The 23028-nt window shown below is 36.7% G+C and overlaps 1 protein-coding gene across 2 annotated transcripts in view; it reads left to right on the top strand.

The window, feature by feature from the left end:
- SLCO1A2 (solute carrier organic anion transporter family member 1A2) overlaps window positions 1-23028 on the top strand; it is a 51491-nt gene that overhangs the window by 14032 nt on the left and 14431 nt on the right. The window contains exons 1-7 of one of the 2 annotated variants that reach the window (XM_084877238.1): window positions 6272-6575; window positions 6693-6807; window positions 8629-8770; window positions 10804-10936; window positions 15787-15887; window positions 19396-19542; window positions 20512-20610. In XM_084877238.1, coding sequence (XP_084733364.1) covers window positions 6751-6807; window positions 8629-8770; window positions 10804-10936; window positions 15787-15887; window positions 19396-19542; window positions 20512-20610 — 679 coding nt within the window. In that variant the 5' untranslated portion in view covers window positions 6272-6575; window positions 6693-6750. Of the gene's footprint in view, window positions 1-6271; window positions 6576-6692; window positions 6808-8628; window positions 8771-10803; window positions 10937-15786; window positions 15888-19395; window positions 19543-20511; window positions 20611-23028 lie in introns of those variants that run through there. The other variant, XM_084877239.1, reaches the window with a different exon arrangement.

The following is a 23028-nucleotide window of genomic DNA, read 5'->3' on the forward strand; positions in this document are numbered from 1 at the left end:
CAGGGTCGCCCACCAAGAGGAGTGGGGGGAGGAAAAGGAAAGGGAGGAGGAGGGGGATGAGGGGGAGAAGAGAGTAAGGAGGGGGAGGAGGAAGAAAAGGGGTGGAGGAGCTGCCTTCTCCCTGAGGAAAAGGGAAGCAGGGGTATGGAGGGTTAATCTTCTGTCATCAGTTGATTTCTAATGAACAGTGTCCCGACGCTGTGCTTTCCCGCTGCCCAGTTTTCTCCTGATGGGGGAAGGGATGTGGAGAGAATACAATACTGGGACAGACTGACATCATGTGTCTCCAGATGTCACCCACTGAGGAGGAGGACGTACTATCACTTCAACGGTATTCCTGTCCAAAGTGTGCAACCAAAACCCAATTATGAAGAAACATCAGACGCACTCCTACTGAGGGATATTCTACAAAAACAACTAATGTATACTCTTAAAAAATTTCAAGGTCAAGAAAAAACAATGACAACTAAGTAAGTCTTCCTGATCAAAATAAACTAAATGCAATGTATGGTGCTGGTTTAGATCCTGGGCCATTTAAATTAAAAAAAAAGACACACAAAAAACTATAAGACATTATCAGGACAACTGGTAGAACATACAGTATAGACAGTGGATTAGATAATAATATTGAACTAATGTTTAATTCTCAGACTTTGAGGATTGCATTCTGCTTATACAATATAGAATATCTTGCTTTTAGGAAATACACACAGAAAACATTAGTACTAGTTAAAGGACCACAGTATCTCCAGCTTATTCAAGTTGGGTCCTATTTCCACAAGTTCTGCATCTGAGGATTTGACCAACTGGATATTTGAAAAATGTTTGAAAAAAATGTGACATTGTTACTGACATGTACTATGCAGTTAGGTCTATGATGGTTGAGTTTGTACTGAACTTGTATGGATTATTTTTCTTGTTATTATTCCATAAACAATATAATATAACAACTATTTATATAGCACCTGTGCTGTATTGGGTATTATAACTTATCCAGAAGTGATTTAAACTATACAAAAGCCTCTGCTTAGGTTATGTGCAAATATTATACATTTTATATAAAGGAATTGAGAAAAGTAGGATTTTGGTATTCTCGGTGGTGTGTGTGTGTGTGTGTGTGGTTACTGGACAGTATTGTGTCCAGGGGACAAGACTGTATACGGAGAGAATGAGAGAAAGCAAATAATGCAAAATGGAACCAATTGGTGAATCTGAGTAAAGAGTACATGAAAATTCTGCAGTTGAGTCAATTAAAAATAGGTTGATTTAATGAAAAAAATCTCACATCTTATTTGGTATCACATAGAGATTGCAGTATCTACATATGTAATGTCAAGAGCTGGCCATTGCAACAAGTTAAATTTCCCGAATTCTCTATTACTGAGAATAAAAAGAGCATTAGGATTGAAGGTATATTACCCAATAATATACATAGCTACCTTCATTAAATGTTGATTGTTAGCATCCTGTTACATATTTACCATATATTGTATTACTTAACTCTACTCCAATTGATTATAGCTGTGTTAGTCATTTGTTTTTTCTGATCTCACATGTTTTTTGTTTTTGTTTTGTTTTTTCCTCATCCTCTGATCCTCTCTTTATCCCAAGGGTCTGTCTGGGAAAAGAAAATTTCCCAGGCTCCCTTGCATCTGATTTCCTATTAGGTTATCAATGGGAGGCATTGGTGTGAAAATGGAGTTGCAGAGAAGGGAAAGCCAGGGCATCTCTCCCGCTACACCTTTAAGCAGTGCCTTGTCAGCAAGCAGCTGTGTGTCCTGCATCTCAGGCCTTTTCTCTTAGGAGTGACTTCCCACCAGTGTAAATCTGCTGGTTTTTTTTTTTTTTTTTTTTTAATTCTTTGATACCTTTGTAACGTGTTTCCTAGAATGTAAAATTCTTCCATTGAATTGCCTTTCTTGGGTCCTATTTTTTCCTGTCTTTGTCTGTTTTGTCTGATATCAAGACAGATACTATCTCCATTGTATGGATGGAAAAGAGACTTGTACAAACATCACACAGCTAGTTTAACAATAAGCTTTCAAACCAGTTGTGCTTCATTTCAAAGCTCAAATACTTACACTACTACACCATATCCAAATGATATTCCAAATGAACATCCAAATAGTTTTCAATAATCATCTTCTAATTACTTAGCTCCAATTGTTTGCATTATGGCACTAACTTCCAATTATTATCATTTAATTGTCCATCTCTCCCAGTAGTTGGTGAGACAACTTGTGAACAAGCACCTATGTTATTCATCTTTGCATCACTAGCACCAACTACTGTGTTTGGAATGTAGCAGAGCTTTAATAAATATTTGTGAAATGAATGAATAATAACCACTGCCACTTACAGAGTGATTATTTTATGCCAGCAGCTATGCTAGGGATTGGTCCCATCTAAAATTTATAACTCAGTCTTTATACTTATATTGCAAGTCAGGAATAAATATTCTAGTACCATAGATAAGTTAAAAAAAAAAAAAAGGCTCAATGAGTTTAAACAACTCACAACTAAACTACACAACTAAACTAGTACTAAACCCAAGCTGACTGGCCCTCAAGGTCTGACATTTTTAAAAAATTATTTCTAGCTGTCTTTCCATATCCATTAATGTGAATGGGAAAATACACAAATAAATGGGTTGGGTGGGGTGAGGGGGTGGAGGGTGGTGGTGGAATCTGATCATTTTGGATTTTCAGTTATTTTGGGAGCTTTATGAACAGATAAAAACTCCTTTCTCTCTGAGGAAAAGGAAGAATTCAGTATTTACTTGGCATAATTAAGTGAAGAAACATGTTTCTCTAACCAAAACTATGTGTGTGCAGGCAAAAGGACAAAAATAATTGGAAAAAAATTTAAAGGAAACAGCTGAGACCAGTTTGGCTCAGTGGATAGAGCGTCGGCTTATGGACTGAAGAGTCCCGGGTACGATTCTGGTCAAGGGCATGTACCTTGGTTGGGGGCACATCCCCAGTGGGGGGTGTGCAGGAGGCAGCTGATTGATGATTCTCTCTCATCGATTTATCTGGCTCTCTATCCCTCTCTCTTCCTCTCTGTAAAAAAATCAATAAAATATATTTTAAAAAAATTTTAAAGGAAACAAAATAGTTTAAATTGCCCGTGTGGCAAAGATTGGCAACTCTGATAATAACCTGATCATTCTTTAGCATTATTTGCATTGGGCATAACGCTGATGATACAGTCAGTTCTGAAGAATTGGGAAGTAGAGTATCAGTTTGGCTTTTCCGTCAGGCAGTAAGTAATCTGAAGTAATAGAGCAGGTATATTTATTTTGCTTGTGTTTCTGTGCATTTCACTCTTTGGTTGGCATGGAGAAATCGCAGGCATGGCCATATGGCTCAGTTAAATTTTGCCTAGAGCAATGCATCCCTGTTACCTCCTCTAACCATGAGAAGTAAAATAATACCTGTATTTGTAAGGCTTATTTGCAGAATCCAATATTATATTCTCTGATTTCTAAAGAAAACGAACTAAAAGAAGTAAAGTAATTTTTGTGAGCATTACACAAAGAGTCATTGTTGCTTCTCCATGTGCTCCATTGGCACATGCTGGCTTGGTTTGGTATTGGCTGAATTATTTCAGCTGGATACTCCCAAGAGGCTGTCCTTTTCTGGCCGAGGGAGAAGCCATCTGAAGATTCTGAAAATAAACCATTTTCTTAAGATGTTGCTGGTATGACTCTCTCTCTTTTTCCCCCAGGGAAAGGATGTTCTCCTAAGTCTTCTTCATGTATGTACTGCTAGTTTTGCCATGATAAAGTAAAGCCTTTATTTGATTACTTCAATACTATGATTTAAAATTAAATGTATGCATTTCCCAGTCTTAAAAAAAATGGTATCTATATATCTAACACTGGGAAAAGAGCACAAACAAGGTGCTTTATTTGTTTTGTAAAAAAAAAATTGTATTCTTTTGCTATTGAGATTTGGTAAAGCTGGCAACTAAGGAGTGTCAAAAACCTGGGTGCTGCTGTTCAGAGTTCCAGGCACGCAAGAGGAACAGTTCTAGAGACCTGCTGTCCCCAAATGCGTATATAGTTAACAATTCTGCGATGTGCTTTGACTACAATTAAACCCAAACTAAACAAAACAAAAAAGAAACCCAAAGTTGTGACCAATAGACACGGAAGAAATGCAACCACATTTTTTTTTTTTTGTGAGAACGCAAACTGAAGCATTTCCCGCTCCCCCTTGAATGCTGAGATGGGGTTAGAGGAATAAAATGCTTCTCTTAATAAAGCTTCAGCAAGTCGTTTTCATTAACCGTGACGATTGATGGGGATTTATCTGTGGCACTGTGGTCCCAGGAGCAAAAGTCCCCATGTAAACACCCTGTGCTAACAAAAGGGGATTGTTCCCAGGGCTGGCACTTGCCCTTGTCAAGGATAGGAAGAAGCAATGCATGCTTTCCCTGATTTGCAGCCAAAATGCTCAAAGCGATTGTGATGTTAACTATTGGGTACCATGAATTTTATTAAAGGAACAATAAATTTTACTGTTAATGAATCTGTTTTTTCTCTATTAAAGTGTGTATGAAAAGCTAAAATGTTTTCACTGTGTAAGCCGGCAAATGAGGAAAATGTTCAGTGTTAATTGAATCACATTGAATTCATTCCAAGGGCTTAGTTTCAAACTGGCTTTTATCCCAGTCAACATGTTTGTTTATAAGACATCCTTCAAGAGAGCAAACACATTTTGAAGTAAATCTTTGAGGCATGGTGATACAATGTGCTCAAGATGGTTCCACAGTGTCAAGATGCATAGAAGGAGCTACAGTATTCTACTATGGGCTGATCTTCTGTGTCACTAACTTGACTTTCTATGTCCCCTGGTCAGATAGGAAAACATAGGCATTTAGAAGAGTCATGTCTTTAGCCACTAAAAAGATTTTAGACAACTTTGACATGGAAGAGAAATGAGTTCTCTTTCTTATTGTTTGATTGGGTGACTATATTGGGCTCAGATATTGGCAAGGAGAGATAGAAGGAGAAATGAAGGGGAGTGAGATTGGATTCTAGGTCATGAGAAGGAAGAGGAGAGAGCATCTGAGAGGTTTCTGTGTAATAAAGGCATAGGTATTACAGATGAGGGCCAAAGAGGAGCAGTTTTTATTCATTTGAAAAATTATCCTATTCTCTCATTTTTTTTTTTCAAAACTAGCTCTTGCACTTGAATTTTGGTTAAGATTTTTGACATTTTATGTGGAGATGGCAGCATGAGTTCATCTGTGGGGCCATTTGGAATTGCCAAGAGTGTTTTTAATAATTTCCATTAATGATACATGATTTTTTTTTCCAATTTCTTACATACCAAAACATTTGTAATTTGACAACACACTGTTTAGTTATATTCCAGTGCGTTTTATTTATAAGTTTTACCATTCCCAATTAAAATATAGGTTTCTTGGGATCTGGGTAGAAGTGCTTTCCACAGAACCTTATAGGTCTCTAATTAGTTCATATTGTCTATAGGATAGCCAGTCTGTCTTGTTCATTTCCAAAACCCTGTGCTTAACACTGTGACTGGCACACAGTAGACTTTCAATATATAATTTTGTTCATCATAGCATGAGAAAAGAGAACTAACCTCGTACACTATGCAGTGTTTATTGTCTTTACGTATGTAGGGGAATAGGATTCAGCAAACTTACAGAGGTAAAGCAGTAAGGTCTTTAAAAATAAGTGCATTTAAGATCATTTGTTAAGTTGATATTGCTTAGAGGATTTTCATAAAGTAACTTGGGGAATAATGCTAATATATTATTCTCTTTTCTTAAAATAGATTACTAGAATAAATATTGTCCTAGTGAAACACGTTGGTTTTGGTACAAAATATTGTCTTAGTTTCAAGACCCCAAATAAACAAAATTTTAAAAAGAGGTTAATAAAATTGAGTAGAGTTTAAGTAAAGTTTTACATATAAAAATGTATGCCTATATCATTAATATATATATACCTATAGACACATATACCTATATTTATTACATAGATCTGCACTTACATATATGTTTGGTCTTCTCCTAAGCCTCATATCTTGCTACTGTAGGATTCTTTTCCAGATCAGAGAACTATTTGTTGTTTTTACTTAGGCTATTTCCATAATTAAAATTCCATGTCTCCCCAGGTTTCTGTGAATCAGCAGTGCCCCAGAAAGTGCTTCCCTTCTTAAAACTCCAGGGAAGTATTGGAACGAAAAGAACTTGAAGAAGGAGCCTAGCCAAACAGAGATTTTTGAACTTTGGTAGGCTAGCTGACGCAGAGTTGTAGCACAAACACAAATCAAAGTCTGTGTGTTCTCAAAAGCAGCATTTTCATGGAAGTCCAAAGAAAGTGCACTTTGGTTCTATTTGTTTTGGTTAAAGAAAGGAAAGATTTTTTTTTAAAACAACATACTCATTGTTTTGTAAGAGGTCATAACAAATAATTCTATCTTTAATCTCACTAAAGAGTAACTAAAGTTATTTGATGGGACTTTTTCAATGGGAACTTAACAACTAAATCTTCTTTAACGTCACTATTTTCTAGAAGTAGATCAAAAGCTTCCCAGGTATTTTTGTCCAATGGATTCTGATTGTGTTACTCAAATTTAGTACTTTCTTCAAAAGAATGACGACTTAGGAGTTTGTTAGTAATTTAATATATTTTTGTCTTCTTAAAACAATAGAACTAAGAAATATCAAGATTTAAGTCATAAATAACTTTGGAACACTCAGAAGAGCGACATGGGAGAAACTGAGAAAATTGAAACCCATAGAATAAGATGTTTTTCCAAGTTGAAGGTATGGAATCTTTTGCATGGATGTATGTATAATGTATTTTTGTTTGTTTGTTTAACTTAGATCTTATAAAGTTGTTCATATGTTCATGAAGTAACCTAATATTAACGTCCTACTACCTGTTATGGTGATAATTTCTTGCCTTAATGAAGTATGTTTTATAACTTAAAGTGTGTCTAAATAGGGTTATTAATTTAGGCAATTTAATCAGAGGTAGTGTGGGGAAACTTAAACAGAAGACAAAGTCTTTAAAATTTTCAGACATAATGTTACAGTGGTACTTATTTTCCTAGATCAAAGACCAATTAAATGCTCCCCTCCCTTTTCAGGAATTTCTGGGCCAGGGGAATGTGGGGATCTCTTCTGGAAAATGGTTCCTAGGCAGAAATGATTGTTGATCTATAGGCAGTGATCACTCCACAATGATCCAGTAAAGCAAATATTTACTTCAAGCTTTGGCAGCATGCCAACCATTTTCAATAAGACAAATGTCCATTTGTTAGCTGTTTCTAATGTCTTGACTATTTCACAGCAATTTCCTTTCGCATTTTGCCTTCAAGCAAAATCTGAATTTATTTTAAACCAAGGAATCTGGATATTTATCTTGATTCCCTAGCTAGTGCCTGCAAGCAGTTTCCAAACTAAAACACTGCCAGCAATTTTCTCCCTATCAAAGGTTTATTTTTTCTTTGTACTTGTGTAGGGGAAATATACACATGTACGCGAAAGTGGGGAATTATTATACAGATTTAGGAAACGAATTTTGTCTGAAATGCCACACTCATTATATTTGTAAATTTTCCCTTAAGCTATCCCTCAATTGTCATGTCCTCCTAAAAATGAGTGGTTAAAAATAAGGTTCGAGGCCCAGGCTCCCTGGGTTCATATCTGAGTTCAACTGCTTACTTGCTTCAACCCTTAGACAAGTTGCTTAACCTCTTGGTGCTTCAGTTTTCTCACCTAAGAAGGTTAATAAAATACACTTATCTCATAAGATTTTTTTTTCTTTTTACATGCTTGAAATAATGACTGTAATATTGTAAACATTTAATAAATATTAGCTATTTATTATTGATAACATTTGTGGATAAAAGTCAAATCAGGCATTATTTATAAAGAGTTGGTCTTTAATTTTTTATCACTTTTGAGTTTGGCAAGATTAGACATTGATCTGAAGGTTATGGAAAAATAATGCAAGTAGAAGTTTTTCAGGCAAAATTGAGAGGCAATTGCTTAATAATCAGATTTTTTTTGTGTGTGTAGCAATATATTTTTCTAATAGTGTGAATAACAAATGTAATAATTTAAAATGTGCTTCTCTTACATTGGCTTGTTATATTAAACCTGAAAGGATCAATATCATAAATTTAATATTTATTTATTTTTATATATTATTGAATTTATTGTGGTTACATTGATTAATACAATTATATAGGTTACTGGTCAAGGGCACATACTTGGGTTGCAAGGCCATTCTGAGCCCTGAATTGGGGTTGCATTGGAGTCAACCAATCGATGTGTCTGTCTCACAGGGATGTTTCTCTCTCTCTCTTTCTCTCTCTCTCTCTCTCTCTCTCTCTCTCTCTCTCTCTCTTTCTCCCTCTTCCCTCCCTTCCACTCTCTCTAAAAATCAATGGAAAAAATACCCTCAGGTGAGGATTAACAACGACAACAACAACAAAAAGTTGATTGCCAATTCAAGATTGCCAATTAAATTGGAGACTTAATTCAGTCTTGTGGTAGAATATATTTTGTCAACAGATGGCAAACATACAATTTAAAAATAAAATTTTCATATGTTTTCTTATATTCTTTTCTTCCTAGATGTTTCTGCTGGCAATAACATGTGCATTTGTATCCAAAACACTATCTGGATCTTATATGAATTCCATGCTCACACAAATAGAGAGACAATTCAACATTCCGACATCACTAGTTGGATTTATTAATGGGAGTTTTGAGATTGGTAATGAATTATTCCCATATTACTTCCTTTTATAATTTATTTTATCTCTAGAGCTAATCTGAATTTTATTCTCCTTATTTGTTTTAGGTCATTTAATCTTACTGAAGAGTATATTTTGAATATCTTAGCTAAGTTTGGAGTATGCTTAGAAATAATTCATTTAAATATTGCTTCTGAATAACACCTAAATATTATCACATGTTTCCCACTGGACATTTTATTCTAATAGTTTCTGGTTATCTAACATAAGTAGTTAAGTATTTATAATATTTACATTTAATTTATCATTTGATGACTCTTAAAGGCTCCATCTTGGTACTTAGGAAATACAATGGAAAACAAAGGAATCTGTTTTCCAAAGGAAAAAGCAAATATTTACCTTCTCCTGTTGTTTCTGGGAAACTGACAATTCTTCCTAAGTGCAGAGGGAAGAATAAATTACTTTCACATCTCCCTGAATTGAGGGAAAATAAATTCTATTCTAGGTCCTGCTTCTTTTGGATGACTGGGAAGATCTGAGGACAGAGTGGAAGAATGAGGGAGATTGTTAGCATGCTGCATAAAAATATGAATACCACTCCTTTATAGTTTTATCATGGCTTCTACATCCTTCAAGATAAGAGTTGCCTTTAATATAGTTAATCAATCTCTGAAAGAAAAATCAGGATTGAGGAGAGGCAAAATTGAAGCTGGAGATTCTTGATTCTGTCTCCTAGTGTTCATCTCCCTGTATCACCTGTATGCTAGGTGATGGAGTTAGAAATAGCTCTTTACATAGTCTTTTATAGCTCAGCTCACTCTAAAGGATGGCACAGATGCAAAAGAATATTTTTGACTCTCAGCTCTTTACTCTATACTTATCAAGGGCTTGTCCATAATAACCAGCTTTCCCCAATTAGTTTATTTATCCTATGACATGGGAATCAATGTTACATTGAGTTATTTACGCCTCAAATCTAGACTTATTTCTAAGAACACTTGGAAAAGTGGGAAGCCACAATTTTTTTTTTTTACTTCTAAAGAAAGAAGTAGAAATAAACACAGATCTCTTAGTTGGTTATGTTGACCGATATAAAGTTATATTTTAGTCATAAGTTAGAAAACATTTATCTATCTGAATTTGACTTTTGCTTCTTCTTTTTGTTTGTTTTTTCAAGCATAGGAAACATAATATTTTGTGAAGCAAGCATGGTGAGGCTTGAGGTGACATATGTTCTGACACCTAAGGCTAACTAATCACAAATACAGCCTTTAAAAATACCCAGAATTGGTCTTCCATTCCTTTTTCTGGCTTCCTTTTCTCTGCCCTTTTTAATTGTTGTTGTTGCATAAAGATCTGCTTATGTGTCTTTCAACATTGTAAAATTGTGCCATGCCAGCATGGCTATGGGTGAACCTGGAGGGAGGGGGGGGGGGAGGCGCGGAGGGCGCGGGGGGGCGCGGGGGAGGGGGCGGTGGTGGTAGAGGATTAGAAAAGACAGACAGGAGAATAAAGCTGGTGCTAGGTAGGATGCTGCCCTCTGATTAGAGAGACAGTGCCACGGCCTGCAAGCAGAGTTTTTATTTTATAGCCAGATTCCATGAGGCAAAGTAAGGGTGTGGTCAAGATGTTTATAAGGTTTTTGTGAGTTTCAAATCTACTCAATTACATGCACCTGAACTCTATCAAGCCCACATCACTCAGCCACGTGGGACCACAGGTTCAGACCATAAGGTCAAACTTACCACTATAGCCTTAGGCTATAATTGTGCTGGGACTTACACGTGGCTTTGCCATGAGAGGATCGTGCCCTCTCATTAGTCTGAGGCTTGAACCTGTCCAAATGCTGTAGCTGTTCTCCACATAAAATAGCCCTCCTTCAGTGCAGAGGTTGTATCTTATTTGTTTCCTGAATCCCTAGCACCAATCCCAGTAATAGAGATAGTGTTTGTACAATGAATGCTAGATAGTAAATGATTGAATTAGCCTACTTATTAAGCTATTACACATACTTACTGAAATAATTTATTTTTAACTCACTTTCCCTCTTTAGGAAATCTTTTTTTGATTATATTTGTGAGTTATTTTGGAACAAAATTTCACAGACCTAGAATGATTGGTATCGGATGTGCTATTATGGGCCTTGGGTGTTTCTTACAGTCTCTACCTCATTTCCTCATGGGCAGGTAAGCATTCAGGCTCTGATGACTTTTTATATTCAATTTTCAACTTCAGGAAATGAAGCTTTGGAATTTCCTTTCTAGGAACAATGCTTCCCCAAACTCAGAGCACCTTAACAGAAACCAAAAAATGCAAATTCGGTTCCACCAGTCCCTTTTGTGTTCTTGGCTGCCTCGCTTCCAGTTAGGTAGTCACATAAATTTTGTTGATTTATGATATAGAGATTTGGGACACCTCTTTTATGGTAAACTGAGTCTGACTGAAATATTTTTAGGACCTTGCAAAAATTGGAGATGACTCCTTTTTTTGGACTATTTAGACACTTTTATTTTTATTTTATTTTATTTTTTTTTAATAGACATAAAAATATTTTATTACCTACAAATTTCTTCTCTAATAATACAATTTTAATAGTATTTTCTCCCAGCCAACTCTATCAGGTTGCATAGTTTGTAACTGAACTTCTTTTGCTCCTTTTCAGTTCCCTTCCTCTGTTGAGAGGATGTCTTTTGTCTTTCAAAGTTCAGAGCTCAATTTTCAAACTAGGCTGCTCACCTGCTCTAAGATTTCTCTTTCCTATAAAGCCTATAAAACTAATAAATTCTTTCACAGGACATCAGATATGAGACTCAGTGATTTTGTGAGGGGTAAATGTATCATCTATACAAGAATGAAAGAGAGCAAATAAAAGCTAAATGTAAATGTATCATTTATATAAGAATAAAATAGAGAGCAAATAAAAGCTAAATGTAGGAATTTATATATTTCACCCTGATTGTCCAGTTTGTTGGCATATTGTTGTTCAAAATATTTGTTTACAATTTTTTGTATTTCTGTGGTGTCAGTTGTTGCTTCTCTTCTTTTTTTTTTTTTTTTTTTTTTTTTTTAATCTGAAAAAGTATTTTATTTTTTTTTTTATTTTTTTTTTTTTTATATATTTTATTGATTTTTTTTTTTTGCCCCCCACCCTCCCTCCCACACATCCCCTCCCTCCCCAGAGTTTTGTGTCCATTAGTTATACTTATATGCATGTATAAAAGTCCTTCGGTTGATCTATTATCTCCCCCAGATCTTCCTCCCCTCCCCGCTGTAATTTGACAGTCTACTTGTTGATTTACTGTCTCTATATCTATCTTTTGGTTCATCAGTTTATAATGCTCTTTGTTATCCACAAATGAGTGAGGTCATGTGGTGTTTCTCTTTCATTGATTGGCTTATTTCACTCAGCATGATGTTCTCCAGTTCCATCCAGTTTGCTGCAAATGATGAGAATTCCTTATTTTTTATGGCCGCATAGTATTCCATTGTGTAGATGTACCAAAGTTTTTGGATCCAATCATCTGCTGACGGACACTTAGGCTGTTTCCAAATTCTGGCTATTGTAGATTGTGCTGCTATGAACATAGGGGTGCATATATCCTTTCTGATTGGTGTTTCTAGTTTCTTGGGATATATTCCTAGAAGTGGGATTACTGGATCAAATGGGAGTTCCATTTATTTAGACACTTTTAATTATAATGTGGTTCGGTTTAATTGTAGGTCATCAAGAGACAGAGCAGTTTGAAGTTTGATTTTTATTTTAATTTTTACTAAAGTCATATGTGTACAAAGTTGTAAAAATAAAAGTATATTGAAAAAGAGTTGCCCCCTGCCCCTTTGATATTGCCCATATCACTTCTTTCCAGAGGCAGCTACTTGGAACTCTTTTCCCTCTTTCTTCTGCTATTTACCTCCAAATGTCTCAATATTTATCCTTTTAGTTTTTGATACTTTAGTGTTATATCCTAGATACTGACTTTCTACTATAAAATTATACTCATTCTTTCCTCGTGTATGACTATGTCAATATTTTATCATTCATTTTTAATCACTTTTTAATTTTTCCCTGGATTTAATCATTGCTTAAAAAAATTAATTCACTTTCTTGTTATTTGTCACCAAACTTTCCACTGGTAGAGCAACATCTTCTCAATATACTCATACATATCAGATGATTTCATTTTCATCTTAGAGATATCTCTCCTGTCACCACATACGTACTCATCATCTACAATCCTAATGGGAACCTCTAGGCCTGCTACATGGAGGCTTCCTTGAATTTTTTCCTCATCATAATCCTTGGAAATTTGCTTTGCCTCTTTCCTCTATTCAGTTACTTATTTCTGGGGTATCACATCTTCTGCTTTCCTTTTTACTTTTACTTCTTTTTGTGGGAAAAATTATCTAAGAGGTTTTTGAAAAAGTATTTAAGGGAAGTAATTCTTATTCTACTCACCCTTGATTGATAGTTTGGCTGGTGTACAATTCTAGATTGGAAATATTTGCCCTAGAAAATCTGAAGGTATTATTCCAATACTTTCTAGCTTCCAGTGTTACTGTTGAAATTTCTGTACCATTCTCACTCCTATGATCAGTTTCCCTTCTCTGGGATCTTCTGTGATTTTTCTCTTAAACTCCAAAGTCTGGATTCATGATATTTAGTGTAAATCCTTTTCCTTCATTGTGCTAGATACCTTCACTCTAGACATTTGGAAAAGTTACTTGTATTATTTCTTTGGTAATCTTTCTTCTACCCCCACCCCCTCTATTTTTCTTTTTGTAGAACTTTGAGTGGATTTCTAATTTTTGCTATCACATTTTTAACTTCCAAGGACTCTTGTGTTTTGAACGTGTCTTTTTATCTTATTTTCTTTTAAAAGGTGCAATGTCTTTTCGAATATAAATTTCCTTTATCTGTCTTCATTGTCTGTTTCCTCCTAGTGTACAGGTTTTATTTGTTTTGATTGTCTTTACTGACATAGGGTTTTCTCATAGATCTGGTGGTTCTTGGCTTTTTGTTCATTTATCAGAGAGTGGTATTACAACAACAAACTATCTGGAAGTTCTCTATAAATGTGTAGGGCATGATTAATAGAGGACTTTTTTGTATGGTGATTGTATAGGGACTTGCTATTTTTTAGATGGCTCAGAATAGCCATAACCTGTCAGTTATTTTTGACAGGGATTCTCCAATCTGTTGCCTAGGAGGTAGAAGCTTGGTTACCACCCAAGTGAGAGAGAGAATATCACTTTTCAGTATGAACATTAAAAAAACAAACAAACAAACAAACAAACAGAACAACAACAAAAAAAAACAGCCAACACTGGTTTGGCTCAGTGGTAGAGTGTTGGCCTGCAGACTGAAAGGTCCCAGGTTCGATTCCAGTCAAGGGCATGTACATTGGTTGCGGGCACATCCCCGGTAGGGGGTGTGCAAGAGGCAGCTGGTCGATGTTTCTCTCTCATTGACGTTTCTAGCTCTCTATCTCTCTCCCTTCCTCTCTGTAAAAAATCAATAAAATATATTTAAAGCAAACAAACAAAAACTACCACCATTAGTTTTTAGAATAGCCTTCCTATTCTCAGTGTGCCTGTTCAAACACTCTAGAATCAAAGACCATTTCAATTGGAATGGCAAAGGATGTTTGTAAAGGGTTAACTGCTCCTTATATACACTGTAAACCAATCCTCTTGTTTTTGGATCATGCCTACTTCCCAATTTAGAAATGTTTTATATCTTGCCTGAAACTTCCTAGGAATATGTGGCACACATTTGGTTGCTCCCCTGCAGGCACTTACTTAGGATTGTGTTTTTGATATCTACTAATTTAGTGACCACTCACTTATATGTTTTCCCATTTTCAAAATCTTGTCAAATCTTTCATTCTTTTTATCCCTGTGGTATTATGTCCTTTTCTATTTTAAAACCCATTCAGTAGATTTTGAATGAGTTATTAGGTATTAAGTGGATAAGTTACAGGAAAAACACATTTCATCTTCTCAGGTATTTCTGTAAGGATCAGAAGTTTCCAGGCAAGGAGTTTTTACTGACTTTTTATTTCCTGTCCTCTCCAACACAATAGCCAAGTTGTATTTATATTTACATTTCTCTCTACCCTCTTCCAAAGGTGTTATTTTGCTTGAAGTTGGCATGTCTTATGGCATCACAGGTATGGAGACAGAAGCATTTGTCCACAGTTCACAGTTAAACTCATGGGCATGACTAGGCAATTGTTTTAAGCAGAAGGTGTTTTAACACCCTAGTTCTTTTGAAACTCAGAGGACAAGTCTTTCCACCATTATTCTTAACAAAGAGAGATTTTGTTGGTTATATTTTCCTCCATTCTTTCACAATTTAGGATGATTTATATTCTGACAAAGGGTATGCTGAGTTTACGGTAATTTGCCTAATGTTAATGGTCACAGTCTATTAATCCCTTTGCTGTTATGAGAGGAGTAAAGGTCATTACATTGTGCTGTCAAGTATTTGAGTTTCTCCTAAGATCTCTATTTATAATTAGCAAAGGTTTTGTTTCTCTTAGGGGCTAATGAACCCATGCAGGAATTATTGTTTAGATTCTCAGGAAGTGAGGATATATTTCTCATGAGCTAATCTCAGAGAATTCAAAGTTGGAGATTTGATTTGCTATGTTGTGTCCCTCCCCTCCCTTAGAGCCTTAATTATATTTTGTCAAGTCTAGAGTCAATTATTTTTTTAGTTTTTGTTCTGTATCCCATAGTAATTGTTTCTAGGAAATGATCACCTACAAACTAGAGAAACTTGATGTTAAGTAATCTGAGAGGTAGATCATTCACATGCAAATAACTGAAAGCTAGCTGTCAAGGGATTACACATTTACAGTGAGTGGCAAGTTTTTTGATGATATGAATTTATGTTGTTTACATGGCAACGATGAAAAGAGTTCTTTACTAAATTTGGATACTGTATCTTAAGTTAAGCAGGAATTAATTTGCATAATGTTCACATTGCCTTTATTAGTTTCTAACATAAACATGTTTTCCTGTGTTCATACAGATATGAGTATGAGTCTACAGTTTTAGGCAATTTGTCCTCAGACAGTTTCTTGTGTAATGAAAATGGAACCCAGATGTTCAGACCAACAGAAGATCCATCAGGTTGTTGACTTCATTTTATTGTTTCTGTTCATTGAATTTGAAACTGAACATGGATTACTGAGGGGTTTTGAATGAGTTATTGGGTTTGATTAAATAACTGAGTAAAATGAACAAAAGGTATGTTCTTTGTTCAGGGAATTTGAAGGGGATCCCAGAGGGGAAGAGGAATGGCTAATAATGGAGCATATCTATAATAATAAAAGGGTAATATGCTAATTAGACTGGACAGCCAAATGACCTTCCTGATATCATTCTGGATGTCCTTCCTGACGACCTTCCAGATGAAGCCAAGGCGGCAGGGGTGAGGCAGAGAGGCTGCCACGGTGGGTGAAGGCCAAGGCAGAGGCAGTTAGGGGTGATCAGGCAGGCAGTTAGAGGGGTTAGGGGCGATCAGGCAGGCAGGTGAGTGGTTAGAGGTGATCAGGCAGGCAGGCAGATGCAGTTAGGGGTGATCAGGCAGGCAGGTGGGCAGATTGGAGTGATCATATAGGCAGGCAGAGGTCGTTAGGGGCAATTAGGCAGGCAGGTGAGTGGTTAGGAGCCAGCTGTCCTGGATTGTGAGAGGATGCAGACCGGGCTGAGAGACTCCTTCTTCCCCTACCCCTTGCACAAATTTTGGGCACCAGGCCTCTAATTACTCCTATATATTTGAATATACATATTAACACTCTTTGTCTATTCTTTAAAATGGTTATTTAAAAGTAAGTCAGAGACATCCATTCAGAGTCACTGCAGAGTTAATTCCACAGAGGAAAACATCTTAGAAGAATGGATTTATACAATCTTTTCTATGCAATGATAGGAAATAGAGATAGAAACAAAGTTTTTAAAGGTCTATGCTATATCACTGATCTTCTATAGCAGACCAGAGAAAGCAGCAATTATACCACAATTCTCATTTACTCTGTTCTCCTTTTTTTGAACTAGGAACTTGTCTTTGTTTTTCTTTCTTTACAGTGGTGGTGCTTCTTCTAGCTTCTCCATAATCCGATGCTCAAATGTACAGGTCTCTGGCCCTACATATGCTAAGGGACCTATGTAGTCTCATGATACTTAATTTGGAGGTGACTCGGTTGATTCATATCAGTGGGAATCACAATGGTCCCCAAAGCTGGGAATTTCACTGCCAGCATGGAATCAGATGGACCCAAAATAGTTTCAAGGAGTGTAAGAAAGCTGTCTCAGAAACTCTAAGCCAAAGGAACCAGCTGGAGAAACAAGAGAAAATAGTGACATCAGCAGTGGCCCTTGCTCTCTTCTTGAGCTGGCTTCTGCCAAAGGCTGACTTAGGTCTTATTTCCTATTTCTTTTTATTTTGAAAAATTTACATTGTATTATAGAAGATAAGTAAAAACTTTCCAGTTTGGTGAATCTCCAGTAAAGTGCATTAATTCTTTAATTACTTGTTATTTTCAGTTTTGTCCACAAATCACTGTACTCAACACAGAAAAAAAAATATGAATGCTCAGAAATGAAGACTGTAATTTTCTGGACTAGAAATAACTGAGAGATAGACCTCAAAGAAATTTCCAGACCCAGCTGTGCCTAGGACTCTCACAGCTGTGGCAGCAGCTGACCAGTTTATAGTAAATGAGAATGTTATAATTCACTTGCCTGAAAACATGACACTATAGAGTTTCTCCTTGACAGCTATTTTGGTTTAGAACAGAAATGGCTAAGTCTTCAGAGTCTTGCCTTCCTCCCTTTCAGTTCCCTTTGGCTTAGTCTTTGTTATTCTACTAAGTAGCTTCTGCTCCAAGAATTGGGGTAAATTTCTTTGTCAAACCTTATTTGGTGGTTACAGTATACAGTAGATTCTATGGGGAAATGTGATTACTACCTAGTTAAGTATTTTTAGTGTCTATAAATTAGTCATAGCTATACAGAATTCAAACTTCAGTGAGACTCTTATTTAAATCTTATAAGTATAGTATCAATTCTAGGGAGATATATTTGTGTGTTTTTTAAAATATATTTTCAAGAGGAGGGAAGAGGGACAGAGAGATAGAAACCTCAATGATGAGAGAGAATCATTGATTGGCTGCCTGCTGCCTGCCCCACACTGGTGATAGAGCCTATAACCCGGGCACATGCCCTGACTGGGAATTAAATCATGACCTCCTGATTCATAGGTTGAGGCTCTGCTGTTTTTTCTTCTTCCTTTTTCTCTCCCTAGAGTTATAGAAATAGAGTGGTAGCCATAGCAGCTAACTAGAGGTGTAGTTGTTGGCAAACTGAGGGAAAATAGTTCTGACTTCTAGTATTTGCCAATTTCTGTGGTGTAAATGCTCCTATCAAACTATCAATGTGTTGTCATTAAGAATTGGATTGGGAAGAGGTGTGTATAATACTCATCAAGAGCTCTCTTTCAGTTCAGTAGGAAATGGCTTCTGCATACAACTTACACTTGGACATATCTATTATAAGTACTCTCAGAAAATGCCAGAGGGATGACCCAGTGAATTATTGCTAGCGTAGTAATATAAATCATTTATAAGGTGCCATGTCACATAAGAACTATGAAATGCTTACCAGAATCTTAGAATTACATCCATACTTATAGCTTAACTAGAGGCCCGGTGCATGAATTTGTGCTCAGGTGGGGTCCCTTGGCCGGATGGTGATCAGGGCCTATTGGGGCCTTCTCACCCAGTCCTGATCAGGGCGATCAGGGCTGGCCGGGGGGAAGGACTGTGGGAGATTGCCTATGAGAGCACACTGACCACCAGGGGGAAGCTTCTGTGTTGAGCATCTGCCCCCAGGTGGTCAGTGAGTGTCATAGTGACTGGTTGACTGGTCGTTCAGTTGTAAAGGTCTCTTAGACATTATATATATATATATTTATAGACTGGAGGCCCAGTGCATGAAATTCATGCACTGGAAGGGGTGTTCCTCAGCCCAACCTAAACCCTCTCCAATCTGGCACCCCTTGGAGGATGCCAGCAGTCATACATCCCTTTCACAATCTGGGACTGCTGGCTCTTAACTGCTTGCCTGCCTGCCTGATTGTACCTAACTGTTTCTGCCTGCCAGCCTGATCACCCTCTAATCATTCCTCTGCCAGCCTGATTGATATCTAACTGCTTCCCTGCCAGCCTGATAACCTCCAACTTCTCTTCTTTGCAGGCCCAATTGCCCCCAACTGCCCTCCCCTGCTGGCTCGTTTGCCCCCAATTACCCTCCCTTGCTTGGCCTGGTCACCCCCAACTGCCTTCCCCTGCCAGCCTGATGGCCCACAACTGCCCTCCCCTGCAGGCCTGGTCACCCCCAACTGCCCTCTCCTGCCAGCCTAATTGCCCCCAACTGCCCTTCCCTGCTGGCTTGTCCTTGCCCCCAACTGCCCTCCTCTGCTGGCCTGATGGCCCCCAATTGCCACCCCTGATCTTGTGACGACATGGGGGTGGCCATCTTGTGATGACAGGAGGGTGACATGCCACCTAGGCTTTTATTAGTATACATACTTTACTATCAAAACACTAATGCAATATGTTTTTTCTTTTTAATGCAGAGTGTGTGAAGGAAGTTAAATCATTAATGTGGGTGTATGTACTAGTAGGAAATATGATACGTGGAATTGGTGAAACTCCCATCATGCCTTTGGGTATTTCCTACATAGAAGATTTTGCCAAATCTGAAAACTCTCCTTTATATATTGGTGAGTTTGAAAATATGCCTTAGCTTCTTTACAGGATAATTAAGTTCCTTGTGGGTGGGCATTAGTTATTTATTTGGAGTCTTAACTGATTTCCAGATGATGAAAAAGTATTGTGGCACAGACAGTCATCAGTAAGAGTTTGTTCAATGGAACAATTACATGCTAACTCCAAATAAACCACTTTGCTAAATCTGCCCTTTGCTGTTGAAAATACCACTAATCTAGTGTCTCTGTAATTCTCTTTGACTCCTTCTTTTCATTGGCTCCACTCTACATCCAATCTGTGAAGAGATTCACCAATGGTTTCTTAAAAATGCCCCTCATATTAAACATTTTCCTCACTGTTTTCATTATGTCTATTTTTTAAAAAATCTGATTTTTATTGATTTCAGAGAGAAAGGTAGAGGGAGAGAAACATCAATGATGAAAGAAAACCACCTATTTATTTTAGTTTCCTATATTGTTTCACTTCATCACAATCTCTCCATACTAGTTACACATTTTCATAATTTGTCTGTCTTTGTACATTTGGTTGTTTCTTGAAATTTTCTTTTCTAAAATCAATCAATGTCACCTTCCACTATAGCCAAATTAAGATTCACCATCTTGTGCTGTTTTCCGATTCCCTAAATATTTTTAATTTATTATGCATAATCTTACTCTGTCTTGTGGCTTCAATGATACCATGATCCCACCCTATGCTGCTCTAGCAAGTCTTTACCTGTGACCCGGCAAAAGTGAATTTGGAGGCTTAGAGAAAGTGGTTTTAAGTTATAAGGCTCCTTCTTCAATGCTTACAGAATCAATCTTGTTACGTATATGGACACCAACTTAAGTTACTTGAAAATTGACTACTAAGGCAAAATATTTAAAACAAAAACAATTCAGTTTTGAGCCTCTTTGTGGAATTAGAACTCCTTATGTGGCTATATAACTATACTATAACTTTATATTTTCTTTTATTTTTAGGGTTTGTAGAAACAGGAGCTATCATTGGTCCTTTGTTTGGACTTTTGTTAGCATCATTCTGTGCAAATGTTTATGTTGATACCGGATCTGTCAACACAGGTAATTCATTAACATCTAGTCATAGTGTCTAGAGCACACAAAGCCACTTCAAGTATGCTACCATGTTTATTGTTGCTCTACTTGACCCTCAATTAGATAGATTCACTATTGTCCGGGAGTTCAAACTAAAGTGGAGGAGTTTACCTGTTTGACATAGTACTGGAAGTACTAGCCATTGCAATTAGACAAGAGGAGGAAATAAAAGGCATCCAAATTGGAAAAGAAGAAGTAAAGTTATCCTTATTTGCAGATGACATGATATTGTACATAAAAAACCCAAAAGACTCCATTAAAAAACTAATTGACTTAATAAATGAATTTGGCAATGTAGCAGGATACAAAATTAATGCCAAGAAATCCATGGCTTTTCTATACACCAACAGAGAAACTGCAGAAACAGAGACTTAAAAAGCAATTCCATTTACCATCGCACCAAAAAAATTAAGATACCTAGGAATAAATTTAACTAAGGAAGTAAAGGACCTATATGCGGAAAACTACACGACACTGAAAAAAGAGATAGAGGAAGATGTAAGGAGATGGAAGAACATACCATGTTCATGGACTGGTAGGATCAACATCATCAAAATGTCCATACTTCCTAAAGCAATCTATAGGTTCAATGCACTCCCCATTAAAATACCAACGACATATTTCACCCACCTAGAAAGAACTCTCCAAAAGTTCATTTGGAACAATAAAAGACCCCGAATAGCCACAGCAATCCTGAGAAAGAAGAGTAAAGTAGGAGGGATCTCAATACCAGACTTCAAACTATATTACAGAGCCACTGTTCTCAAAACAGCCTGGTACTGGCACAAGAACAGACATATAGATCAATGGAATCGAATCGAGAACCCAGATATCAACCCAAATCACTATACTCAATTAATATTTGACAAAGGAGGCACGAATATACAATGGAGTCAAGACAGTTTCTTCAATAAATGGTGTTGGGAAAATTGGACAGACACATGCAAAAGAATGAAACTAGATCACCAACTTACACCATTCACAAAAATAAACTCAAAATGGATACAGGACTTAAACATCAGACGGGAAACCATAAAAATACTAGAAGCATCCACAGTCAGCAAAATCTCAGACGTATGCCAAAAGAACTTCTTCACTGATACTACCCCTAGGGCAATGGAAGCTAAAGAGAAAATAAACAAATGGGACTACATCAAAATAAAAAGCTTTTTTATAGCAAAAGAAACCATCAACAAAACAACAAGAAAGCCCACAGTTTGGGAGAACATATTTGCAAATGATACCACTGATAAAGGTTTAATCTCCAACATCTACAAACAGCTTATACAACTAAATAAAAGGAAGATAAATAATCCAATTAAAAAATGGGCAATGGACCTAAATAGAACATTTTCAAAAGAAGACAGAAGGAAGGCACATGAAAACATGCTCAAAGTCACTAATTGTCCGAGAGATGCAAATCAAAACAACAATGCGGTACCATCTCACACCTGTCAGAATGGCCAACCTCAACAAATCAACAAACGACAAGTGTTGGCGAGGTTGCGGAGAAAAAGGAACCCTTGTGCACTGCTGGTGGGAATGCAGACTGGTGCAACCACTGTGGAGAACAGTGTGGAGTTTCCTCAAAAAACTGAAAATGGAACTCCCATTTGACCCAGTAATCCCACTCCTAGGAATATATCCCAAGAAACTAGAAACACCAATCAGAAAGGATATATGCACCCCTATGTTTATAGCAGCACAATCTACAATAGCCAGAATTTGGAAACAGCCTAAGTGTCCGTCAGCAGATGATTGGATCCAAAAACCATGGTACATCTACACAATGGAATACTATGCTGTCATAAAAAAGAAGGAATTCTCATCATTTGCAGCAACCTGGATGGAATTGGAGAACATCATGCTGAGTGAAATAAGCCAATCAATGAAAAAGAAACACCACATGACCTCACTCATTTGTGGATAATAAAGAGCATTATAAACTGATGAACCAAAAGATAGATATACAGTATATCAACAAGTAGACTGTCAAATTACAGCGGGGAGGGGAGGAAGATCTGGGGGAGATAATAGATAAACTGAAGGTCTTTTATACATGCATATAAGTACAACCAATGGACACAAAACTCTGGGGAGGGAGGGGATGTGTGGGAGGGAGGGAGGGGGGCAAAAAAAAATCAATAAAAAAAAGAAAAAAAAGAAAAAAAGAAAAAGAAAAAAAAATAAATAAAGTGGAGGAGTTTAAATAAATCTTTGAACAATTCATACCAGTGAGCAGGAAAGCAAGATAAAATTCTGATCTTCTAAATCAAAATTCAATGCTTTTTCTACTGCACCACAACCATATTTTTTGTTTTTAAAAGATTTCAGCGTATAGATTTGAATTTCCTTTAATCAAGCAAACATTTTGGATAATTAGAC

The sequence above is a fragment of the Pipistrellus hanaki genome (assembly GCF_964339955.1).
Source record: "Pipistrellus hanaki genome assembly, chromosome: 3".
Taxonomy (NCBI): domain Eukaryota; kingdom Metazoa; phylum Chordata; class Mammalia; order Chiroptera; family Vespertilionidae; genus Pipistrellus; species Pipistrellus hanaki.